At 31.1% G+C, this 23,733-nt stretch overlaps 1 protein-coding gene across 25 annotated transcripts in view; it reads left to right on the forward strand.

Moving 5' to 3' along the window:
- LOC139490725 (transcription initiation protein SPT3 homolog) overlaps nt 1-23,733 on the forward strand; it is a 102,732-nt gene that overhangs the window by 62,784 nt on the left and 16,215 nt on the right. For 22 of the 25 annotated variants that reach the window (XM_071277683.1, XM_071277678.1, XM_071277671.1 and 19 more), the window contains 6 exons: nt 5,439-5,525; nt 6,114-6,210; nt 9,098-9,166; nt 14,177-14,241; nt 15,044-15,119; nt 22,181-22,302. In XM_071277683.1, the coding sequence (XP_071133784.1) occupies nt 5,439-5,525; nt 6,114-6,210; nt 9,098-9,166; nt 14,177-14,241; nt 15,044-15,119; nt 22,181-22,302 (516 nt within the window). The remainder of the gene's footprint in view (nt 1-5,438; nt 5,526-6,113; nt 6,211-9,097; nt 9,167-14,176; nt 14,242-15,043; nt 15,120-22,180; nt 22,303-23,733) is intronic. The other 3 variants (XM_071277691.1, XM_071277688.1, XM_071277690.1) reach the window with 1 other exon arrangement.

Below are 23,733 nucleotides of genomic sequence, written 5' to 3' on the forward strand. Positions count from 1 at the left end.
TTTTAATTTGTTTACGGTAAAAAAGTACATTTTCAATGCCCTGTGCTGATCGAATAAATACTTTATAAATTGATCAAAAGGCACTCTACAACTTTTAATCTTCAATGTCATATAACCTATGTTTCAACTAACAAAATGCCCCAAAACAACATTTTTAGATTATATTTGTTGACACTTTAAAGTTCTTAGCTGTTGGTCTAGAACATATGTCTTACAAGGAATTGGTAATTACTAGAAGAATTTATGATTCGCATTTTTTTTTTTTTTTTTAAACATTTTCAAAACAGACAACATTATTTGGAAAAGATATAAACTGCAGTTTAAATAAAATGTGCAAATTAAGAGACCCATATTATTTAATTTGAGCTCATTTTATCTTCATACTGGAAAAGCACTTTTATTCTTGTCAGAATCCTGCTGTTTATTCAATTTTCAGCAATACTGTTTTATTAATGTTCTTTTGTCACCACCATACCTTAATATGAAATTATTCAAACTACTCTTCCAATCTTTCCACAGGTGCTACCCAGCACTTTGATTACATTTGACCAATCCTCCATATTGAAGAAGTTACGATAAGAGCCATTTATGTAAGCAAAAAATTAAGAATCTGAAACTATTTAAATTCTTTAAAAAATTATGGTTTTTATTTTGACAGATATATTACTTCCTACATATTGATGAATTTTTGGTTGTGTACATCCCCTTTCTTTGTATAAATGTGAAAAGTTGTTTCATTGTCAGTCCTACCCCATTTCCTTATCTTTATAAGGAGAAAGAAATAGTACATTATTTGAAACGTAGGATCCAAATGTACTATTACTAATACCTATATAAGGAAACAAGTTATAACTGTTGGTTAAAAACTAATGATTTATCAAATGGGTGGAATCAGAAAAAATGAAGCAAAAGTGTGACATGGGGGGGGCCAATTTCAAACTTAATATTTTGTATTTCTTTTTGTCTTGCCCTATTACCAATACTTTAAATTTTATAATTCCAAAGTTTCAGGCCCAACGAAACAGACACATTGAATAATCTTAAATTTTAATAGCATACATCTCAAAAATATTTAACAGAAACCATACTACTTAAAAACAAGTTTGGTAATAAAACAGTCAAGAAAACATTGCTCAGACCTTTTCCAAATGAAAGTCAATATAAAAAGGAAAATTTTAAAACCAAAATTTCCATCTTTTCTGCTAAATCATATAATAACAATCAAATTGAATAGCTTAATTTGAAAAAAATAATAGTAACTAGTGATTGAAGTTTTTGCCAATAAAAAGAATCTTAATATATTTCAGTTACAATAGTAAACTTTGAAAGCCCTGAGATTTTGTGATCATTTGCAAAAAACAAAATGTCATTTCATTGTACCGTTTTAATGTAATTGTATGTAGAAAAAGCCTTCTATTTTCAGTATTTTGTCACACTCCTGACATATTTTATAAAGATTGAAAAATGCTTTAAACTTTCACAAAAAATCACTAAACACATTGCTATATCATTGATTTCAATTTCTGATATCTTTACCCATAGAACAGGACTTTCTTTTTAGGACCATTTAAAAAAAACACAAAGAGAGGCACCCCAAAATGTCAGGAGTGTGACAACTGTCTTTAAACATCTACCAAAGAATACAAAGGACTTAAATGTTTTATTTTTTTTATTTTTCAGAAGTGGCTATTCCAAAGAGAAGAAAAAAAATCATTACCACTGTGATATGTTTATATCATAGATGTGGGAGTGCATTATATATGTCAGGAGTGTGACGCTTTTTTAAGGCATTTTCTGTTAATTCATAATTTCACAAGAACAAGTTCCACAAGTTTCTTTGTGTAAGAAATGTTAAAACCAAGTAATATTCATATCATTTACCTCTTAAATGTGTTATTTATCATGATTGTTTTGGCACAATCAGTTTTAATTAGTCATTTTTCTATTTTTTGTGCACTGAGTAATGCAAATTTATCAAAGGAAATAAGTGTGTACAACTATAATATCATATAGGAAAGTGAGGAAATGAATTTTGTACAAAATAGAACAATTATTTTGATTTAAAATGGTATATTTAAAGATGTTTCAAGGATTAACCATTCAGATTTAATTCGTCACACTCCTGACATGAATTTAACAATTTAAGAAAAATATGAAAATTAGCTTTATTTTTAGGACAGATAATTGAAAGACAGCTAGTAAAATGAAGAAACTTTTGGTAAACCTTCCATTCCTTAAAACATCTACCAGATTTGCTGAAATAAGCAGGGCAAAATTTTCTAGAAGAAATGATTCAAAGAAAGAGACTTCGAATGAGAGAACTCGCAAATACTGGCTGAATCTGAAATTAAAAATTGATCAGCGGAAGTTGGACCATCTTAAAATAAAAACCTATAAAACCAAGCTAACAAAAAAAAGCTTAAAGAAAGAAGAACTTCAAATTCCAAATTTTATAAACAATATAAAGAAAAACAAAGGCAGTGGCAGAGAAACAGTAGAAAAAAAGGAAGAAAGATAAAAAAGAAGTTGGGTTGAATAAGGACTTAGAATCGAACAAAAACAGCTCAAAAATTAAAATGAGAACAGATCTGTGACTGTGTCAGATTCCAGATCTCAGTGAGAAAACCTGCACAACAAACAAGAAAACAATTGCCACAAAACAAAAATGCTTATAAATGATCCCTTCTAGAAGGCCCTTCTGGGTGTAGCATTTTTTATGATGTGTTTCAAAGAACTCGTCCAAGCATTTGGGTTTTGTGGCAGTTGTTTTCTTATGTGTTGTGCAGGTTTTCTCACTGTAGATCTGGAATCTGACACAGTTACAGATCTGTTCTCATTTGAATTTTTGAGCTGTTTTTGTTCGATTCTAAGTCCTTATTCAACCCAACTTCTTTTTATCTTTCTTCCTTTTTTTCTACTGTTTTTCTGCTACTGCCTTTGTTTTTCTTTATATTGTTTATCAAATTTGGAATTCAAAGTTCTTCTTTCTTTAAGCCTTTTTTTGTTAGCATGGTTTTGTAGTTTTTTATTTTGTTTAAGATTGTCCAACTTCCTCTGATAATTTTTTAATTTTATATTCAGGCAATATTTGCGGGTTTTCTCTTTCCAAGTCTCTTTCTTTGAATCATTTCTTCCAGATAATTTTGCCTGGCTTATGTCAGCAAGTCTAGTGGATGTTTTAAGGAATGGAAGATTTACCAAAAGTTTCTAAATTACTAGCTGTCTTTCAACTATCTGTCCTAAAAATAAAGCTAATTTTCATATTTTTCTTAAATTGTTAAATTCATGTCAGGAGTGTGACAAATTACATCTGAATGGTTAATCCTTGAAACATCTTTAAATATACCATTTAAATTCAAAATGATTGTTCTATTTTGTACAAAATTCATTTGCTCACTTTCCTATATGATTTTATAGTTGTACACACTTATTTCTTTTGATAAATTTGCATTACTGTGCACAAAAAATAGAAAAATGACTAATTAAAACTTATTGTGTCAAAACAATCATGATAAATAACACATTTAAGAGGTAAATGATAGGAATATAACTTTGTTTTAACATTTCTAACACAAAGAAACCTGTTGAACTTGTCCTTGTGAAATTATGAATTGACAGAAAATGCCTTAAAAAAAGCGTCACACTCCTGACATATATAATGCACTCCCACATCTATGATATAAACATATCACAGTTGTAATAAATTTTTTTCTTCTCTTTGGAATAGCCACTACTGAAAAATAAAGAAGAAGAACATATTTAAGTCCTATGTATTCTTTGGTACATGTTTAAAGACAGTTGTCACACTCCTGACATTTTTGGGTGCTTGTATAGAAGTTAATCCAATATGTGAATTATGCACCTCAGGATGTCTGTATAGCCTTTTATGGATAGCTTATACATGTATACAATAAATACTTACCAGTTTTACACACAAATACTCCTTTAAAATACAACCATAACACTTTAATTTAGAAATTATCAAATTTTGCCAATATTAATTTTTGGTACATACCTTTTCACAATGTATATTTATTTACATAATATTTGTGCAATGATAATACCAATCTATAATCTACAAAACCTAGTATTGAAGAATGATTATAAACCATCTTCATATACATGCATTCATCATAATAATTTTTACTCAACATGTAAATTATTAAAAAAAAATCCTGTCACACAAAAAGCGTCACACTCCTGACAAATTTGACATGTTTTTTTAATAAAACTTTTGGCTGGTACAAGATATCTAAATGAAATTTGGCTGCAAGTTAGCTGGTATTGAACTTGTTGGTTTGACATTTAATTTACTTTTCTAAATATAATGGGGGAAACAATATGCCCCAATATTTTAAAATCTTCATTTTTTCTGATTCCACCCAAATGCTCTACCCAAAATAATAATTGAATCAGTTCTTCAACATGTTTTGAAAACAATTGTAGACATGTTAGATAGTGAATGCTGCAGGATGACTTGAAAAACAAGGCAATTAAGATTAGTGCACCAGGCTATAAGCTTAATTTGAAAATTTTGTAACTGATAAACAAATGACTTCTATGCATCTGAAAATTGATAGCTAAAAGATATATATCACTTTTTATTCAAATTCAAAGCGCCAATAAAGTTATGTTGTTGGCCTCCCTACTTTAATAAATATTCCTGAGGGGTTATGATATTCAAAACAATTTGGCTACTTTTAATATTAAAGTACAACAATTAAAGAATTATGATTGGTAATCAGTGTACTCTTGTTAGTAAGAATCTCTGACCACTGATATTGACAATCCTAAATCCTGAAACTAATGAGTATTATTGACATTATAACAAGGATCATGTTATTCTCATTAGTGTTTTTTTCAACATTCAAGGTTCTCAAATCTAGATGACAGTCTCACTGAAAAATTACCAAATAAGTTCAATCTTTTTGGAATTGAATGGAAAGAGTTAATCTGACATTTCACAATCCATTCATGATATTGGTCGAATGGTATAAAATGAAGAATTGAACATACATTTATTTTCAGTGGCGAATCCAGAGGGGGGGGGGGGGGGGTTCCGGGGGTTGGAACCCCTCCTTTTTTTGGACCGATCAATGCATTTGAATGGGAGCATATAGTTGAAAGCCCCCTTTACTCTGGTTGGGAACCCCCTTTTTAAAATGACTGGATCCACCCCTGTATTTTCATGTGTACTATTTTTCGTGGATTGAGCAAAGTCTGTATGTCCCTGGATATCTAATTCATGGTTTTGTTGAATTCTACATTCAAGCCTAAGGAACATTTGTTATTCGTTGTACATTCAATTTGATGGTTCATCATGGCAGTACCCACGAAATCCACGAACACTGGTAGCCAACAAATAATAATGAATTCACAGTACATATAAATGTCAGTAATTATGACAAACATCACTAACAGATATATTGTATTTACAGTTGTATCAAGCAATGGATGTAGCCATTATGAGGAATGCCAGATTTATAGGATTAGAAGAGTTTTTGTTTTTATTAAGGAAAGATAAGGTATTAACCTGTAAATTTAGAAATGATTGAATAGTATTAAAAGAGAGGCAAATTCTACCAAAAACAAAGAAGCAAGGCCATGGCAAAAAAAATGAAAAAAAAAAAATGAAAGACAAGATTTGATAAAGCACAACGTAGAAAACTAAAAACTGAGGAATATGAAACCCTTGATCTGGATGCTTTGGAAGAGTTAAGATAGTGGTTGAAAAATGAACACAATTGTGAGAAATATAAAGATGATTTTAGAAATTGCTTCATGATAATAATTCTATCAGCATGTTAAATGCAGGTACCTGATTTCATGAAAGTAGGTATAGGATAATATGCAAACTTCAATGAAACAGCAACCCAACAACACAATACAAACAAAATAGACAGTCAACCTAATTTAAAGGTCTTAGTTTTATCAGAGTATTTTGTTTTATAGTACAAATTATGCCAGTTATGGTCTTTTAACAATAAAATATTTGATTTGCTTCTAAAAATAATAACCTGTCTTTTATCTTAGTTTAAAATATCAAGATTTTAGATTAGATAAAATATGTTGCTTTGAAATTGGAAAGAACTTCATAATTGTAAACATTACAGATAAAACTGAAAAGATTTCTTCAGTATATGGGACTGAAAGATCTAAAGGCTATAGCATTGAAAGGTGGAGAAGAAGAAGAAAGTCCAGAAACCCCAGGTATGGATAAACATTGTAATATCTCCAGTTTCACAAGTACCATGATGACTTTATACTTCTGTGAAACAGAAAACTACACTCAGAGCAGAGTGAAGCTAAGTTACAGGCACATTGTGATTTAAAAAAGAGAAATGTCAAAATCTATAAAACTCAGCAGTTGTTATAGTAAGAAAATGAACTTAACTTTTCTACAGAATAAGTTAGTGATTACCTGGCCATTTAGTTATTTGAAAATTGAACATGCCTCTATGTATATGAAGAATACTTGTATGGGATTTGGTCATTGTTGAAGGACGTATGGTGACCTATATTTGTTAATTTCTGTGTCATTTGGTCTCTGGTGGATAGTTGTCTCATGGACAATCACACCTCATCTTTTTTATATTATAAAAATGAAAATGTTCTACCTTGATAACTAAGAGAAATTCCATAGACAAATATGCAAAAAAAATCAAAAATTAACAGTGGAGATAATGTTCCTAATTAGATATGAATGACAAGCACAACTCTTAATATTGTTGTAACATGTATGTCCATGTTTTAGGATGAATGGTATCTGTTGTGTTCATGTTGGTTTTTTTTAAACACTTTTAAATTTTTAAGAAAGAGTTTTAAAAAAATGTCATTGGAATTGATTGTTATAATTTGAAATGGTTACAGTTATACAGCTGAAATCTAAATTTTGTGTATTATGAACTAAAAAGAATTATAAAAACCAACCTGATTTCATTTGTGATAAAAATGTTCTTGGAAGTTAAAATAAAATTTAGATCATATAAATATTTATTACTAGAAATTTGAGACTGCTATGGAATATCATTTGACAGATGTATCCTGTTACTTTGAATTAATAATTTATATTAAATTGTTGTTACTGGCGTCTGAAATTTAAAACTCTTGATGCAGTTCTTAAAATAATATTAAGTTAAATACATACAGAAAAATTAAGTTGCATGATTGATTGTTTCATTCTTGTAGGAAGAAATTGAAAATTCCTATATGTTACATATTGTGTTTTAGATAGAATTATTTAACTAACTATACTGAATAAGTTAAAAGTGAGGCTTTTTATACCCCTGCTGTATGGGACAGAGGCATAAATTTTACCCTTGATTGTCTGTCCTTTGTATTTGCATCTTTCTGTCATTCTGGTCGTCCTTTTTTGGTTGCAAAGCTTGAGCAAGCCATGTTTATCAAAAGACACATTCCTCTTTTATTTCTAAGAGTTATGCCCCATGGAAACATAAATTTTATCAGAAATTACATTGCATTTGCTCTCAAATCTTCATTTTGCCAAGAAATTAATAAAAATGTTGAAGAACATAATTAAATGGAATCAAGCTTGTCCAAAATCATTCTGAGTGTAAAGTCTTAAAAAGAAGTTTCAAAAGTTCCTATGTTGCTCCCATAAACCATAAAAAAGTATTGATGTTACTATTAATGAAACAAAAGGTGGGTGTTTAGATTAAAAACAAAATCAATAAAAAATTGAATGAAAAAAAAAAAAAAAAAATACAGCATAGTTGCATGGGACCTTTTAAGAAAATCATACATTTTGCTATTTGGTATTAATTAGATTCTGGCAAAAAGGTTGTAAAAAGCTGACACAGGCAAACTCACACCCAGCTAGCACTTATCTAAAAACATATTCCATAACTCTTCTTAAATTTGATAGAAATGAGTCTCTTATGATTGTTGCCAGTTATATATAAATGTCAAGATGTTTCTGTTAATTATCACACTATAAATGGAGTGACTGCTTGCAGAATAAATTTCATTCTTTTCAAATAGGATTGTTTCAGTTGTCATATTACTTAAAGTTACCATACTTTACCTTGACTGTGTTTCTTCTACTGTAACAGTAGTTCGGTAAAATCTTCGTCCAGTTGAACAGTTTGATTAGATGAAACCAATGATAATTGGACATAATTTTCAATAAACAATTATATATATAGATAGAGAAAAAACACTTTCAATCAAATCGCTGAACAAAAGATAAAACAACAGTTGACCTGATTATTACATACGGTTTGTATTTCCAGGAAATCCATGGTTGATAATTTCTTTATTATTAGGTCCCAAGACATGTTATATAGAACAATAATAGAATCATTATACTTATTTTACATCTCCTTATGATTCCACTACAGCAGGTTCAATTAGTTTAAGATCGAAATAAAAAAAATTATTTTCCGTTTTTTATCAGATTTACCAAGAATTGTGTAATTTTATTGAATGTTTATCAGTCATTTAGTGTCATAAAGTCCTATGAGAATTGTTATAAGTACTTTAAGGTGATCACAGATTCTTAATTTCTTTATCGATTTCATAGAAAAGGGTAAGGTTCTAGGAAACTAAGATAATCATACAGAGTTAGCGACCCTAACTGATTGTCAAGGTCGTTATACACCCCAATAGTAAATATTTGAAATGAAAGATAATTTTTATAAGACGTGCCTTTATTAAATTCATGAAAATACCTTAGCTCCTTTGGTTAGTGATTAACTACACTTACAAGTGTCATTCTCTACTATCATTGAAATTATATGAAAGTTTGTAAAGTGAAATGGAAAAAAGTAAGTGGTAAATGAGACATTCATGGAACATTGTTCTCCAAGTGTTATTCTGGAGGTTGGTTTTTTAAAATGCATCACTTGAATAACACTTGTTTTTTTTAACCCTTTTTATCTAATGTTGTATTTTATGCTGTAATCTTGAAAAACCTGCAATGTCATTAGGGTTTAGTCAAAATTATGTTCCAAGAGAAAGTTTTAATATTATGATCATATCATGGCTCTTTTAATTTATACTTTATCCCTGTGTCCTGATTATGGTACTAAGTTCAAAAAAAGTTCTTGGCCTAATATAATTTTATATTTTATTTAAGACAAGCCTCCATCTGCTAAGAAGAGAAGTAGAATGTGTCATGATTTCTTATCATCAATAGATCAGACAGGTACGTTTTCATTACTGGGTTTCAATGACAAAATTAGTATTGTACTTATTTAGAAATTCATCCCGTTATTCTGTTGGGTGAAAAGTTTCACGAGGCACATTTCTGTTTGTGCCTGCATTATTAAACAAAACATGTAGACAGTCACACCTTTTTAAATTGTTTCAAGTCATAAGGGAAAATTAAACTCAATCATAAATTAATCATTATAAGGGGGCCAAGGAATGATACAAGTAGATTTCTTGAATCTTAAAGAACCTATTGTCCTGATAAAAGATGAGTAGCTCTTCAATATAGTGACAAGAATATGATCAACAGGAAGTGCCAGTTTTGCTGCAGAAGCTCACTACAATTTTCCTCATTGTTACTAAATTAGAGGCAATGTACTGTTTACTGATCATAGTCAAATTTCATAAATCTATTAAGATGATGCATTTCAATGTAAAAACAAAACTGAGGGATTTGCATAAACTCCATAAGGAACAAGGCTGGTTGTGTAGACAGGGTACAAGTAAGGGTAAATCTTATAACCACAAAGAATTTTAATACAGGTCTAAAATCTATACGACCCAGGTATACAGTTAAGTTATATCATATACCCGAAAAGTTTAGAATATTGCATGGGAAACAGAACAGGATGGTTCATTTATATTTAAGGGAAAATTATTAATTGAATCTAACGTAACGGTACCCAAATTGCACCTATTTTGACAGTTTTTTTAACTAAGTTTTTTTATGATCAAGACAAAAATTTCCATTTTGTGTTCATTTTGTAGCCGTATCCTTCTTTATTATAAAGGTACACCAGTTTGATTTTCAATCCATAAGGAATCATAGAAAAATTGGTCTGAACTTACCTCCAAACTATCCCAGATTCTGTAATGAGGAGTACCCAAATTGCATCCATGCTTAAATTCGCATCGTCAAAAGTCGAATAACAGAGCTTTTGATTATTTTTTTTCAAATATTTTGAACAATTGGATATTTGTCCATGCTTACTCTTCATTTTTTAAGAAATGGATACTTGAAATGTATTGTATTTGTTAATTTTAAAAAGATGACGTTTCAGTACATTTTGCTTTTTCAGTAAACACTTCATCTGTTGATAAATATTGTGAACGTTTTGTGTATATCTAAATATTTTTACCTATGTTGAAAGACGTGCATAGTATCAAATTCTAAAAATACCATTTTTTTAGTCTCTAGGAAATCTTGTTAGATTTTCTCTGCTATTTTTGATAAATAGGTGCAATTTGGGTACCGTTACGTTAGTCTTCAGGTATTCAAGGTTAATTTAAACCAGATATTGTGTTTTATTTTTTCATTGTCATCATGTTTAATATAAGAATAAGAAAATGTGATATGATTGCCAATGAGAAAACTCCAACCAAAGTTCAGATGAAACGGATGTAAGCAATTATAGGGAACTATACAGAGGGTCTCATTGGGGGGTTCTGATCCTGGATCCTGCTTACTCTTTGTCAGATCCCATTTACACCATGTATGTAAGCATTTCTCATATTGTAATTTCCTGTGTCCCGCTAAACTTCTTATCCTGTTTTCAGGGCACAATAATTTGACTGTCAAGCTTACAAAAAATTGGCAATCCTGCGTCACGCTAAGATCCCAAAAAGACCAACTATACTTCCTTAAGATTTTTTACTCCATCATCATTGTGTAATTATAGAGAGAAAAAAATGTTTGCATTTTTCAGTGATTAAAATCCTTTTAAAACTTCTGAAGCAAGTGCTGAAATGCAACATTATTATGATATGGATTTTTAATTTTATATTTTTGATGTAATTATCTGTGGCAATCAATGAAAAGCAATCTAATATATTTTATAGGTTGATACACTCTGTGCTGTTGTAAAACATGGGTGTCACTATTTGTTGATATAATTTTATCATTTTAAATTGACAATGACATAATTGTTTTTTTTATTTTACACTTCTTAAAGGTTGCCCTTCCCAGAAATGTAGAATCAGCAATAAAACTATATCTCCTGAGTTCTAAGGTTTCTAGAAGGGTTAATTTTAAGGAGTAACCACAGCTAATTACACTAGTATATTCATAATACATTTACACCATCCCATCTACTATAGATGAAATGTCAAAAAATATTACAATAGCTTATAAACAAAAACTTAATGGACTGAGAGCTATCAATAATATATATATCTGTATTTTCAAATGGTTTTAGATTTAGATGTTTTAGCATTGTATATTGGATGTTATAGAATATATGTTTGAATAAACCCGTTTGCCAATTATATATGGAGATTTTTTGTTAATGTTAAATATTTACTTGAGAAAACACGTTTGTGGTTATTCTTAATGAATAGATTAACGGATAGCTTTCAAAGACTGACTTTAAATCACTAAATAGATGGACATTGTATTAAAGGGTCCTTTGTACCTCCAAGGTGGACCTATTTGTTTCGCAATGGACCATTATCTTTTTGTATAGCTACAATGTATTGTCATACGCATCCATCCTAACTCCTTTATATCAAGCTCCTTAACCAGTATCAGTATCAAGTTTATCAGCTTACAACAACTAATTAGGGATAGTAATTTTAAGATGCATAGCTCATTAGATCTAGTGAAGATTGACATATAAAAGGAATGAATCCTAAATTTTAACCTTGTTTAGCGCATCTATTTTTGTCTTGGCTTGACAGAGTCAAAAGCGAGACATAGGTATGCTGTTTCTGGTGTTGGCGACAGCGACGTCAACAATGTATTAGTTTGTGATTAGTCTAGTTTATGGTGAACCACAAGGGTAGGTCAATCATATTTGGTATGCAGTTGTATAAACATTGGCACATCTCATTTCCATGGTGATTATTTGTCCCTGCCCCCTCAGTCATGGTCTATTGACTTAAATCTTTTGATTATTTTACATGTATTAGGTATGCTGTTTCTGGTGTTGGCGAAGGCAACGTCAACAATGTGTTAGTTTGTGATGAGGTCAGTTTATGGGGAATCACAAGTGGTAGGTCAATGATATTTGGTAAGCAGTTGTATAAGCATTGGCATATCTCATTTCCATGGAGATAATTTGGCTCTGCCCCCTTACTCATGGTCTATTGACTTTGAAAATTTTTGTAAGTTATCATGTATTAGTTTGTGATTACGTCAGTTCAAGGGGAACCATTAGTGATAGGCCAATGTTAATTGGTATTCAGTTGTATAAGCATTGACACATCTCATTAGGGTCCCGCCAAAGGCGGTCCCCTATAGTGATCAGTCTGTCCGTCCGTCCGTCCGTAACACTTTGTGTCCGCTCCATATCTAGAGAACCATTATGATTTCATACTTTATACTTTACATGTTTATTAACCACCACCAGAGGGCGTGTCATGATGTATGTATAACTTCCTAGGTCAAAGGTCAAGGTCAAAAAACTTTGGTTTCAGTTGACAACCCTGTGTCCTGTGGTGAAGATCGTGTCCGCTCTATATCTTGAGAACCGTTATGATTTCAAAGTTTATACTTGACATGTATATGAACCAACACCAGAGGGTGTGTCATAATTTATGAACGACTGCCTAGGGCATAGTTCAAGGTCAAAAACTTTGGTTTCAGTTGACAACCCCATGTCCTATGGTAAAGATTGTGTCCGCTCTATATCTTGAGAACCGTTATCATTTCAAAGTTTATACTTGACATGTATATAAACCAACACCAAAGGGTGTGTCATAATTTATGTGCAACTTCCTAGGTCAAAGGTCAAGGTCAAAAACTGGTTTCAGTTGACAACCCCATGTCCTATGGTAAAGATCATGTCCGCTCTATATCTTGAGAACCTTTATCATTTCAAAGTTTATACTTGACATGTTTATAAACCAACACCAAAGGGTGTGTCATAATTTATTTACAACTTCATAGGTCAAAGGTCAAGGTCAAAAACTTTGATTTCAGTTGACAAACCCATGTCCTATGGTAAAGATACAATTTTTTAATGCACATTATTCACAGCGGGGCCCACAGAGATGGCTCCCATCTCAATGATATCTAGTTTCCATGGAGAATATTTGGCCTCGCCCCTCAGTCACAGTCTAATGACTTTGAAACTTATCTTAGTTTACATTGTATTAGTTTGTCATTAGATTAGTTTAAGATGAACTGCTAATGTTAAATCAATGATATTTGGTATGCACATTTATTAACATTTGCAAGTATTGTTTCCATAGAGATTATATAGCCCCACCCCCTTTTCATGCTTCATTGACTTTAAAACTTTTACATAGTTTACAAGTTAATTTTTGTATTTAGATTTGGGAATGACTTATAATAAGTCAATGGTATTTGGTATGCAGTTGTATTAGCATTGGGACATCTCATTTACATGGAGATTGTTTAGCCATGTAACTCAGTCATTATTCTGACATTGACTTTCAATATTTGCGTAACTTGTGTAAGATGTTAAAGTATTGCTATTTTGATTTCAACATTTGCATAATCAAAATTACAAAAAGGTGAGACCTATCTCTGTGATAAGAGTTAAATCTTCACTATATCTGAGATGTCAATGAAAGATGGCAGCAATCGCATATTTGTTAATTTTATATGAGTTATGTCTTAACTGTTCAAGTGTCCACTGCTTGGTTTCCAATGCAACTAAATTTGTTTGGTCCAAACAAAGTAATAAAAAAATGATAGTTCACTCATATAAATACAGGGGCAAAAATAGGTAAAAATAAAGGATCATGGAGAAAAATTTTCGATGAGAGGACTTGACCTATTATCTGACAGAATATGTCTTTGAACTAAGGTTGACTTTTCATTAAATTTGTATGGATGCATTTATTTTTTGTAATGTCTGCTGATATAAAGCATAGCCATCTATGTATTTTGAGTCAGATTTTTGGAATAAGTATTTCACAACTGGAATTTTTGTTTCAATGATGTTGCTCTTATAAATGAAAAAGGATAATTTTGCTATGGCATACCAAAAAATCTTGTTTTTTGGCATGCATATTTCAAATGATCGTTGTGTATTTTCAGGAGAACTGATCAGCTTGTTTGAAGATATCGATGAAAAAGATGAAATAAAACATGAAAGATTGCTGGTATGATACTGTTACATTGAGTATTTATAAATTTACATAAAATTGATGCATTTGCTGTTTCTTGACTGTACCTTTACCCTGCCACAATCAAATATGCACAATGCTTATAACACCCAACACAGATCTGTTTCTTGACTGTACCTTTACCCTGCCACAATCAAATATGCACAATGCTTATAACACCCAACACAGATCTGTTTCTTGACTGTACCTTTACCCTGCCACAATCAAATATGCACAATGCTTATAACACCCAACACAGATCTGTTTCTTGACTGTACCTTTACCCTGCCACAATCAAATATGCACAATGCTTATAACACCCAACACAGATCTGTTTCTTGACTGTACCTTTACCCTGCCACAATCAAATATGCACAATGCTTATAACACCCAACACAGATCTGTTTCTTGACTGTACCTTTACCCTGCCACAATCAAATATGCACAATGCTTATAACACCCAACACAGATCTGTTTCTTGACTGTACCTTTACCCTGCCACAATCAAATATGCACAATGCTTATAACACCCAAATACAGATTAAGTTGGAATTTGGGTGGCATAAGTTTTACTTTTTAAATGTAAATGTCCTTTACAAATATCTTGTTTTGCACAATCAACTTATATAGAAACAAATGTCATTAAGTTTCAAAGAACTCAAAAGGTCAATAGGATGTAGAACGTATATTGACTCTTGCATATGAACAACAGGGACATCTGTGTCTAACAGACAAAATCATTTATGTCATACCCACACATGTAGGATTATGATCTGTATATCACAAATATCTTTTACAGAGAGCAGAATTAAGAACAAGAGGAATGGATCAGAAGCAATATATGGAATATTTTGAAGCTAGACAGGCCAGCTTTAGTAAGTAAAATATGTACATTGTTGGACATGCATAAGTACATTCTGCAAGAAAAAAAAATGTTTTAGCAATATAGAAATATCATTAAAAGAAATTAATTGACAGGGGTTAGAGCTATATGTTCAAAGAATAAATGTAGCCATCTAGAGCGAACAGGTTTAAGTTTATAAATAGTTTATAAATAGTTCTAGGTTGAGATGATGGTGATATGGTATTTTGATAGTTTATAAATAGTTCTAGGTTGAGATGATGGTGATATGGTATTTTGATAGTTTATAAATAGTTCTAGGTTGAGATGATGGTGATATGGTGTTTAAGTTTATAAATAGTTCTAGGTTGAGATGATGGTGATATGGTATTTTGATAGTTTATAAATAGTTCTCAGTCTACGCGAATGAATTTTATTTTTACAGGACATTCGGTCTGGTAAGCATCCTAGCTTTACCAGACCGAATGAAATTTTACCAGACCAATTTTTTTACATCTAATTGTATATTATCCGACAAAAAACAACAACCATATGACTTTGTTGTGCCCTACTCCTCCCCAAAATGCACAAATTAAAACAAAATGATGTAACAAGAGGGGATATTGTGCACAATTGCTTGAATGCATTTCAGTGAAGAGTAATGTCCCATTTTATTGGATTTTGACAATGTTTGTGAACTAAACATAATTTAGAGTTTCTGTATAAAATATTATTTCCTGTTTCTTCTTTCTTTTTCATATATCTTTTGGTTTTCAATTCTTGTGGTTATCTTTCATAGCTAAATTTTGTGATCTGCTTGGATTTTTATTCATGTATTCTATTTAAATCGGCAAACCCGGAATTATCCTTATCCGTTCCCAGAATCTGATCCGGTTTTATTTACATTTCCGGTTGTGCCAATGATGGCATCCATTGTTGTTTTTGACAGTCAGATATGTTTTTACCCGGATTTACACATTACTGGTTGTCGATGTTCGGCATAAAGCTAGCGGTTGAACAAAATAAACGTCGCTGTGATGAATAATAAAGATGAAAATGAATTTGAGATCGTTTGGCAATTTTGCTAGAATGTTCCATGAAAAAAAACACCGGACATTCGGACCGGAATTCAACAAAATTTTACCAGACCGATCCATTATTCACCGGATTTGTCCGACGGTCCGACGTATTTCGTGTAGTCTGAGTTCTAGGTTGAGATGATGGTGATATGGTATTTTGATAGTTTATAAATAGTTCTAGGTTGAGATGATGGTGATATGGTGTTTAAGTTTATAAATAGTTCTAGGTTGAGATGATGGTGATATGGTATTTTGATAGTTTATAAATATTTCTAGGTTGAGATGATGGTGATATGGTATTTTGATAGTTTATAAATAGTTCTAGGTTGAGATGATGGTGATATGGTATTTTGATAGTTTATAAATAGTTCTAGGTTGAGATGATGGTGATATGGTGTTTAAGTTTATAAATAGTTCTAGGTTGAGATGATGGTGATATGGTATTTTGATAGTTTATAAAAAGTTCTAGGTTGAGATGATGGTGATATGGTATTTTGATAGTTTATAAATAGTTCTAGGTTGAGATGATGGTGATATGGTGTTTAAGTTTATAAATAGTTCTAGGTTGAGATGATGGTGATATGGTATTTTGATAGTTTATAAATAGTTCTAGGTTGAGATGATGGTGATATGGTGTTTAAGTTTATAAATAGTTCTAGGTTGAGATGATGGTTATATGGTATTTTGATAGTTTATAAATAGTTCTAGGTTGAGATGATGGTGATATGGTGTTTAAGTTTATAAATAGTTCTAGGTTGAGATGATGGTGATATGGTATTTTGATAGTTTATAAATAGTTCTAGGTTGAGATGATGGTGATATGGTATTTTGGTAGTTTATAAATAGTTCTAGGTTGAGATGATGGTGATATGGTGTTTAAGTTTATAAATAGTTCTAGGTTGAGATAATGGTGATATGGTATTTTGATAGTTTATAAATAGTTCTCGGTTGAGATGATGGTGATATGGTATTTTGATAGTTTATAAATAGTTCTAGGTTGAGATGATGGTGATATGGTGTTTAAGTTTATAAATAGTTCTAGGTTGAGATGATGGTGATATGGTATTTTGATAGTTTATAAATAGTTCTAGGTTGAGATGATGGTGATATGGTATTTTGATAGTTTATAAATAGTTCTAGGTTGAGATGATGGTGATATGGTATTTGGATACCAATGCATGGTCTATTTTAACAAAAGTAACAATAACCATCAAATTTTATGCCTTCACTGTATGTCATATGTAAAACACAAACTGTTTCTCTTTAAAGAAATTCTGCTGCTGATTTAAAGCTGCCTACAATATTCCTAAGTTCTTCTGCAACACTTTCAATAGATATGCATGTGATAGGCATATCATTGCACTTTTAATGGTAAAACTTATTTCCACCTCTAGGAGAAAAAAATTTGAACAATTAGTTTTTGTCGAGCCTGCAACTTTAGTTGCAGAAAGCTCGACATAGGGATAGTGATCCGTTGGCGGCAGCGGCGGCGGTGTTAGCTCACTTCTTAAAAGCTTTATATTTTAGAAGGTGTAAGACCTGGAAGCTTCATACTTTGTATATAGATGCCTCATGTTACGAAGTTTCCGTAAGTCACATGTTCAATGACCTTGACCTCATTTTCATGGTTCAGTGACTACTTGAAAAAAAAGTTAAGATTTTCTGTAATATTAAATTCTCTCTTATTATAAGTAATAGGATAACTATATTTGGTGTGTGCGTACCTTGCAAGGTCCTCATGCCCCTCAGACAGTTTCCTCATGCCCGTCAGACAGTTTTCACTTGACCTCGACCTCATTTCATGGATCAGTGAACAAGGTTAAGTTTTGGTGGTCAAGTCCATAACTCAGATACTAAAAGCAATAGGTCTTTTATATTCGGTGTATGGAAGGACTGTAAAGTGTACATGTCCAACTGGCAGGTGTCATCTGACCTTGACCTCATTTTCATGGTTCAATGGTAATAGTTAAGTTTTTGTGTTTTGGTCTGTTTTTCTTATACTGTATCCAATAGGTGCACTATATGTGGTGTACAGAATGATTGTAAGGTGTACCTGTCCAACTGGCAGATGTCATCTGACCTTGACCTCATTTTCATGGTTCAGTGGTTATAGTTAAGCTTTTGTGTTTTGGTCTGTTTTTCTTATACTGTATCCAATAGGTTTACTATATGTGATGTATGGAATGATTGTAAGGTGTACCTGTCCAACTGGTAGATGTCATCTGACCTTTACCTCATTTTCATGGTTCAGTGGTCAAAGTAAAGTTTTTGAGTTTTGGTCTGTTTTTCTAGTTCTATAAGCCATAGGTCAACTATATTTGATGTATGGAGATATTTTATGATCTATATGTCATTCGCACAAGTTTTATTTGACCTTGACCTCCTTTTCATGGTTCATTGCTCAGTCACTGACAGTGTTAACTTTTTGTGTTTTGGTCTGGGTTTTTTAATCTATAAGCAATACATTTGTTGTATGGAAGAATTATTAGCTATTCATGTCTGCCTTGCATTGTCCATCTGACCTTGACCTCATTTTCATATTGTTCATTAATTAATGTTTAGTTTTCTTGGTTAATGTTAAGCTTATGTGACAGTTGAAATAAAGCTTTATTCTTAGGACTATCAACATATCAATGATTAGTAAAGAAGGCGAGACATTTCAGCGTGTGCACTCTTGTTATCATTACAAAATTTTCTCAGATAGAGTATTTCATAGTATTGAAGAGAGAAGTGGTAACAAATGCACTTTGCTTTCTTTTATTACATATATATTAATGGGATTGGTCAGGCATGAAAATATATGTATAGCAAAATTTTATGGAAAGGATCATAACATTATATTCTCAAAAATTATGACATTCTATTGTTATTTATCCATTTGTCTATAATCAGTGTGTGTGGTAATGAGAAGGATCTTTATAACTCATCTATTATTTACTTGAGTATGTCCATCATTCTTTCATTAAAAAACAATCAACATTGATATAATTTATTCGTATATTTTAACTAATTTGATTCGTTCAGGGATAGTCATATGTTAAACTATATTTTCGAAGGTAGATAGAAAACGGCGGATAGCAAAAAGCATCTTGTATGGTTATTTAAGAAATAATTCACGGGGGCTTGAATATATCGTGATTTTACCACGGGTTGGCCCTTTATGACCAACATTTTACCCTGAGCGATAGCGAGAGGTAAAATATCGACATAAAGGGACAACCCGTGGTAAAATCACGATATATTCAAGCCCCCATGAATTATTTCGATTCTAATAGGACACATACGGCAATTGTTCTGGATCGAAGCGCTCTAGGTGAATGCATTATTTGCCATTCCAATTAATAAATGCACTATCAAATTGACGTAAAAGAACGAAGCAAACTAAATAAGTGACATGATTTAACTATTTACAATAACATATTTATATAGGTTTGGATGAATCTAAACGATAATTGTACTTATCCATCGTATATGTATACAAAAAATGGCTAATATAACACATTTTAACATTGTTTGTTTACGTTTCCTTGATGTGATGATTTTTGGCTTCACAAGTGTGTATTTTCCCGTAAAATGCTTATTTTCTGACGTCATCATTCTATGACGTCGGGTAGCTCTTTCATAAAAAAGCATATGACGTGGAGAATGATTGGAACAGCCCAAACAATATATTCATATTTTACCACGGGTGTGTACTCAAAGCAATTGAAGGACGTCATGTAAGAATTTAAGAATATCTGAAAACTGACATATTTTGTGACGTCATGTAATGAATTTCATGATATTGTTGAAAGTTTTATAAAAAAAATATCTATGATCGAGTATGTGAAGAAAAATATCTTTAAATACATAAGATGTAAAAAAAAATAAAAAATAAATAAATAAATAAATAAATGAAATAACAGCTTATATGTTGTTAATGTCTAGGAGACAATATGATATCTATAAAATTCCAACAAAAGAAAATGAGGATTTTGATACAAATATGGTCGAATTAATAATACAGTCAACCTCGTTGTGTCAAAGTCGAAGGGACCAAACCAAAGTATTCGACTCATCCGAGGTTCGACTCATCCGAGGTCGAGTGTGTTGTCATAAATTTTGAATGCATGAAATATGGTATGAGATTTGTGTAAACTAGATACAATGAACAGTGTGCTCCATAAGACACTGTATGATTGTGTATTCCATCTCCAGTTTTGGTCCTTCGTAATAATTAAAAACACAAGTACAGATACAAATCATGCACAAATAAAATCAATAGTCTACACAAATATTTACAAAGGTCAGTCGCTATAAATTATGAAATCACTCGCGGCACGAAATAAGTTCTGAACTGTCTCTGATGAGGTCGTCTGCTTAACATTAAATTATCATGAATTTATTATAATTGTCCTTATCCTTTTATTTATGGTAATTAATGAGTTTTAAATCAAACGATTCATTTTATCTCGGCTTGGGTCAATTAAATTTGTTTCGTTTTGTCTCAGGTGAAAAATGTTCAACACACTAACATTCCGCTTGAACGATCAACAAAGGTGTTAATTAGCGGTCACCATAAACATGTCATTTTAACTGTTATACTGTTATAAACAAGTATGTTTACTCAGCTTTAATCTCTTTTGAAAATGATTAGTTGACATAAGAAATACTACCGATTTGAATTTTTATGATTAGGTCTGCATCTTTTGAAAATTCTTACTTTCGAAGTTGAGACATCGGGGTCAATTTACATTATTTTTTTTCGACGGGACTATACAATTTACTCGACTTAACCGAGTATTCAAATCAACCGAGTTCCGACTCATCAGTGGTAATTATGCATTGATCAAACGGGAATTTTACCGGGACCGAGAAATTACTTCGACTCATCCAAGTTTTCGACACAACCGAGTTCGACACAACGAGGTTTCGACTGTATTACAATTATAGCCTATGTATGAGGTCAATACAGGATATATCGACCCAAAGAAGTATGTTGACCTCGGACTTTGTCCTCAGTCAATATACTTCTTTCAGGTTAATATATATCCTTGTATCGACCTCATACAAAGGCTTTAATTGTATATTATTGTTTATTCTGTCTATTTGTCTGTTTGTTCATTCGTCTGTTCTGCTTCAAGTTATAGTTTTTGGTTAAGGTAGATTTTTATGAAGTAGGAAGTCAAATCAAGTTGAAACTTTCTACACATGTTCCCTATGACTTGATATTTCTGATTTTATGACAAATTAGAATTATGCGAGTGAGGCATCCATGTACTATAAATGGACACATTATTGTTTTATATGTATATATTTGCTTTAAGCTTGCATGTTGCTTAAATTGTAATCAGAATTCATATATTTACTGCTTTTTTTCAAAATTGTATTTTATGAGGATGAAAAAAGGTTAGTTAGTACCTATCCTCTATCTAGTTTATTGAATGAATATTGCATGTTTATCAGTATTTACAAGGGTTTTTTATCAACCAGAGCTTGTGTAGGCTGATAAACTAATGCTAAGTAAATGATGTTGCATGCTGTAATCAATTAAGTCTAGTAACTACAATTACAGACAAGGAAGGTGTTTATATAACTTTAAGATGTTAGAAGTAAGAATCTTGACACTGCACTTTTGTTCCAATAAATGTAGCCAATTTACTTATTGCGATCATGAAATAGGAGTAATGAGGTTGGAACAGGAAGTACATTGAACATCATACAGAACATGTTAAATTTTAAACTGTAAATTCAGAAATTATTGCATGCATTTATTATTGTGATTTATTAAGAATGGACGAAAAAGTGAGGTTAATTCTTGCGATTTTAGCAAAATTTGCATGAAGGTACAATGAATATGTATAAGATATAAGAATGTGAGTTCTTCTAATGATCATGATACTCACTTATTGAAATTAATAAAAACCTTGTAATCAATTCCTTATTTACAGTACTATATGATTGAAAGGTGGGTCACCGTAGTTATCTGACTGTTAACGACTTTTATCATATGTTCTCTCTCTCTCTCTCTTTACAGACAGAAGATATAAAACCCAAAGATTTAAAGAATGGCTGTTGACTGGTATAAACTTAGAAGTCAAACCAAATCCACATGCTCTAGAAGTCCTGTCATATTTCTCTTATGAAACTGTTGCACAGGTGTGAATATAATGTTACTAGACCTTACTAACTGCATATGTTAGAGCTTATGGTCAGAAGTAATTTTATATGGGCTGTCATTTATCTAATTAATTTCAGAATAAGAGATCAAAATATAAAACTTGTAAGTTTCAACAGTTTCATTTCCCCTGTCAGAAAGACCAACTATAATTCTTGTTTGTGGGTGTTCATGTTATGATGTAATAACTGTCATATAAATAACCATTACCACTTATTACAATAATATGTAATAACTGTCATATGAATAACCCTTACCACTTATTACAATAATATGTAATAACTGTCATATGAATAACCCTTACCACTTATTACAATAATATGTAATAACTGTCATATAAATAACCATTACCACTTATTACAATAATATGTAATAACTGTCATATGAATAACCCTTACCACTTATTACAATAATATGTAATAACTGTCATATGAATAACCCTTACCACTTATTACAATAATATGTAATAACTGTCATATGAATAACCCTTACCACTTATTACAATAATATGTAATAACTGTCATATGAATAACCCTTACCACTTATTACAATAATATGTAATAACTGTCATATGAATAACCCTTACCACTTATTACAATAATATGTAATAACTGTCATATGAATAACCCTTACCACTTATTACAATAATATGTAATAACTGTCATATGAATAACCCTTACCACTTATTACAATAATATGTAATAACTGTCATATGAATAACCCTTACCACTTATTACAATAATATGTAATAACTGTCATATGAATAACCATTACCACTTATTACAATAATATGTAATAACTGTCATATGAATAACCCTTACCACTTATTACAATAATATGTAATAACTGTCATATGAATAACCCTTACCACTTATTACAATAATATGTAATAACTGTCATATGAATAACCCTTACCACTTATTACAATAATATGTAATAACTGTCATATGAGTAACCCTTACCACTTATTACAATAATATGTAATAACTGTCATATGAATAACCCTTACCACTTATTACAATAATATGTAATAACTGTCATATGAATAACCCTTACCACTTATTACAATAATATGTAATAACTGTCATATGAATAACCATTACCACTTATTACAATAATATGTAATAACTGTCATATGAATAACCCTTACCACTTATTACAATAATATGTAATAACTGTCATATGAATAACCCTTACCACTTATTACAATAATATGTAATAACTGTCATATGAATAACCCTTACCACTTATTACAATAATATGTAATAACTGTCATATGAATAACCCTTACCACTTATTACAATAATATGTAATAACTGTCATATGAATAACCCTTACCACTTATTACAATAATATGTAATAACTGTCATATGAATAACCATTACCACTTATTACAATAATATGTAATAACT

Source organism: Mytilus edulis, chromosome 10, assembly GCF_963676685.1.
Source record: "Mytilus edulis chromosome 10, xbMytEdul2.2, whole genome shotgun sequence".
Classification (NCBI taxonomy): Eukaryota; Metazoa; Mollusca; class Bivalvia; order Mytilida; family Mytilidae; genus Mytilus; species Mytilus edulis.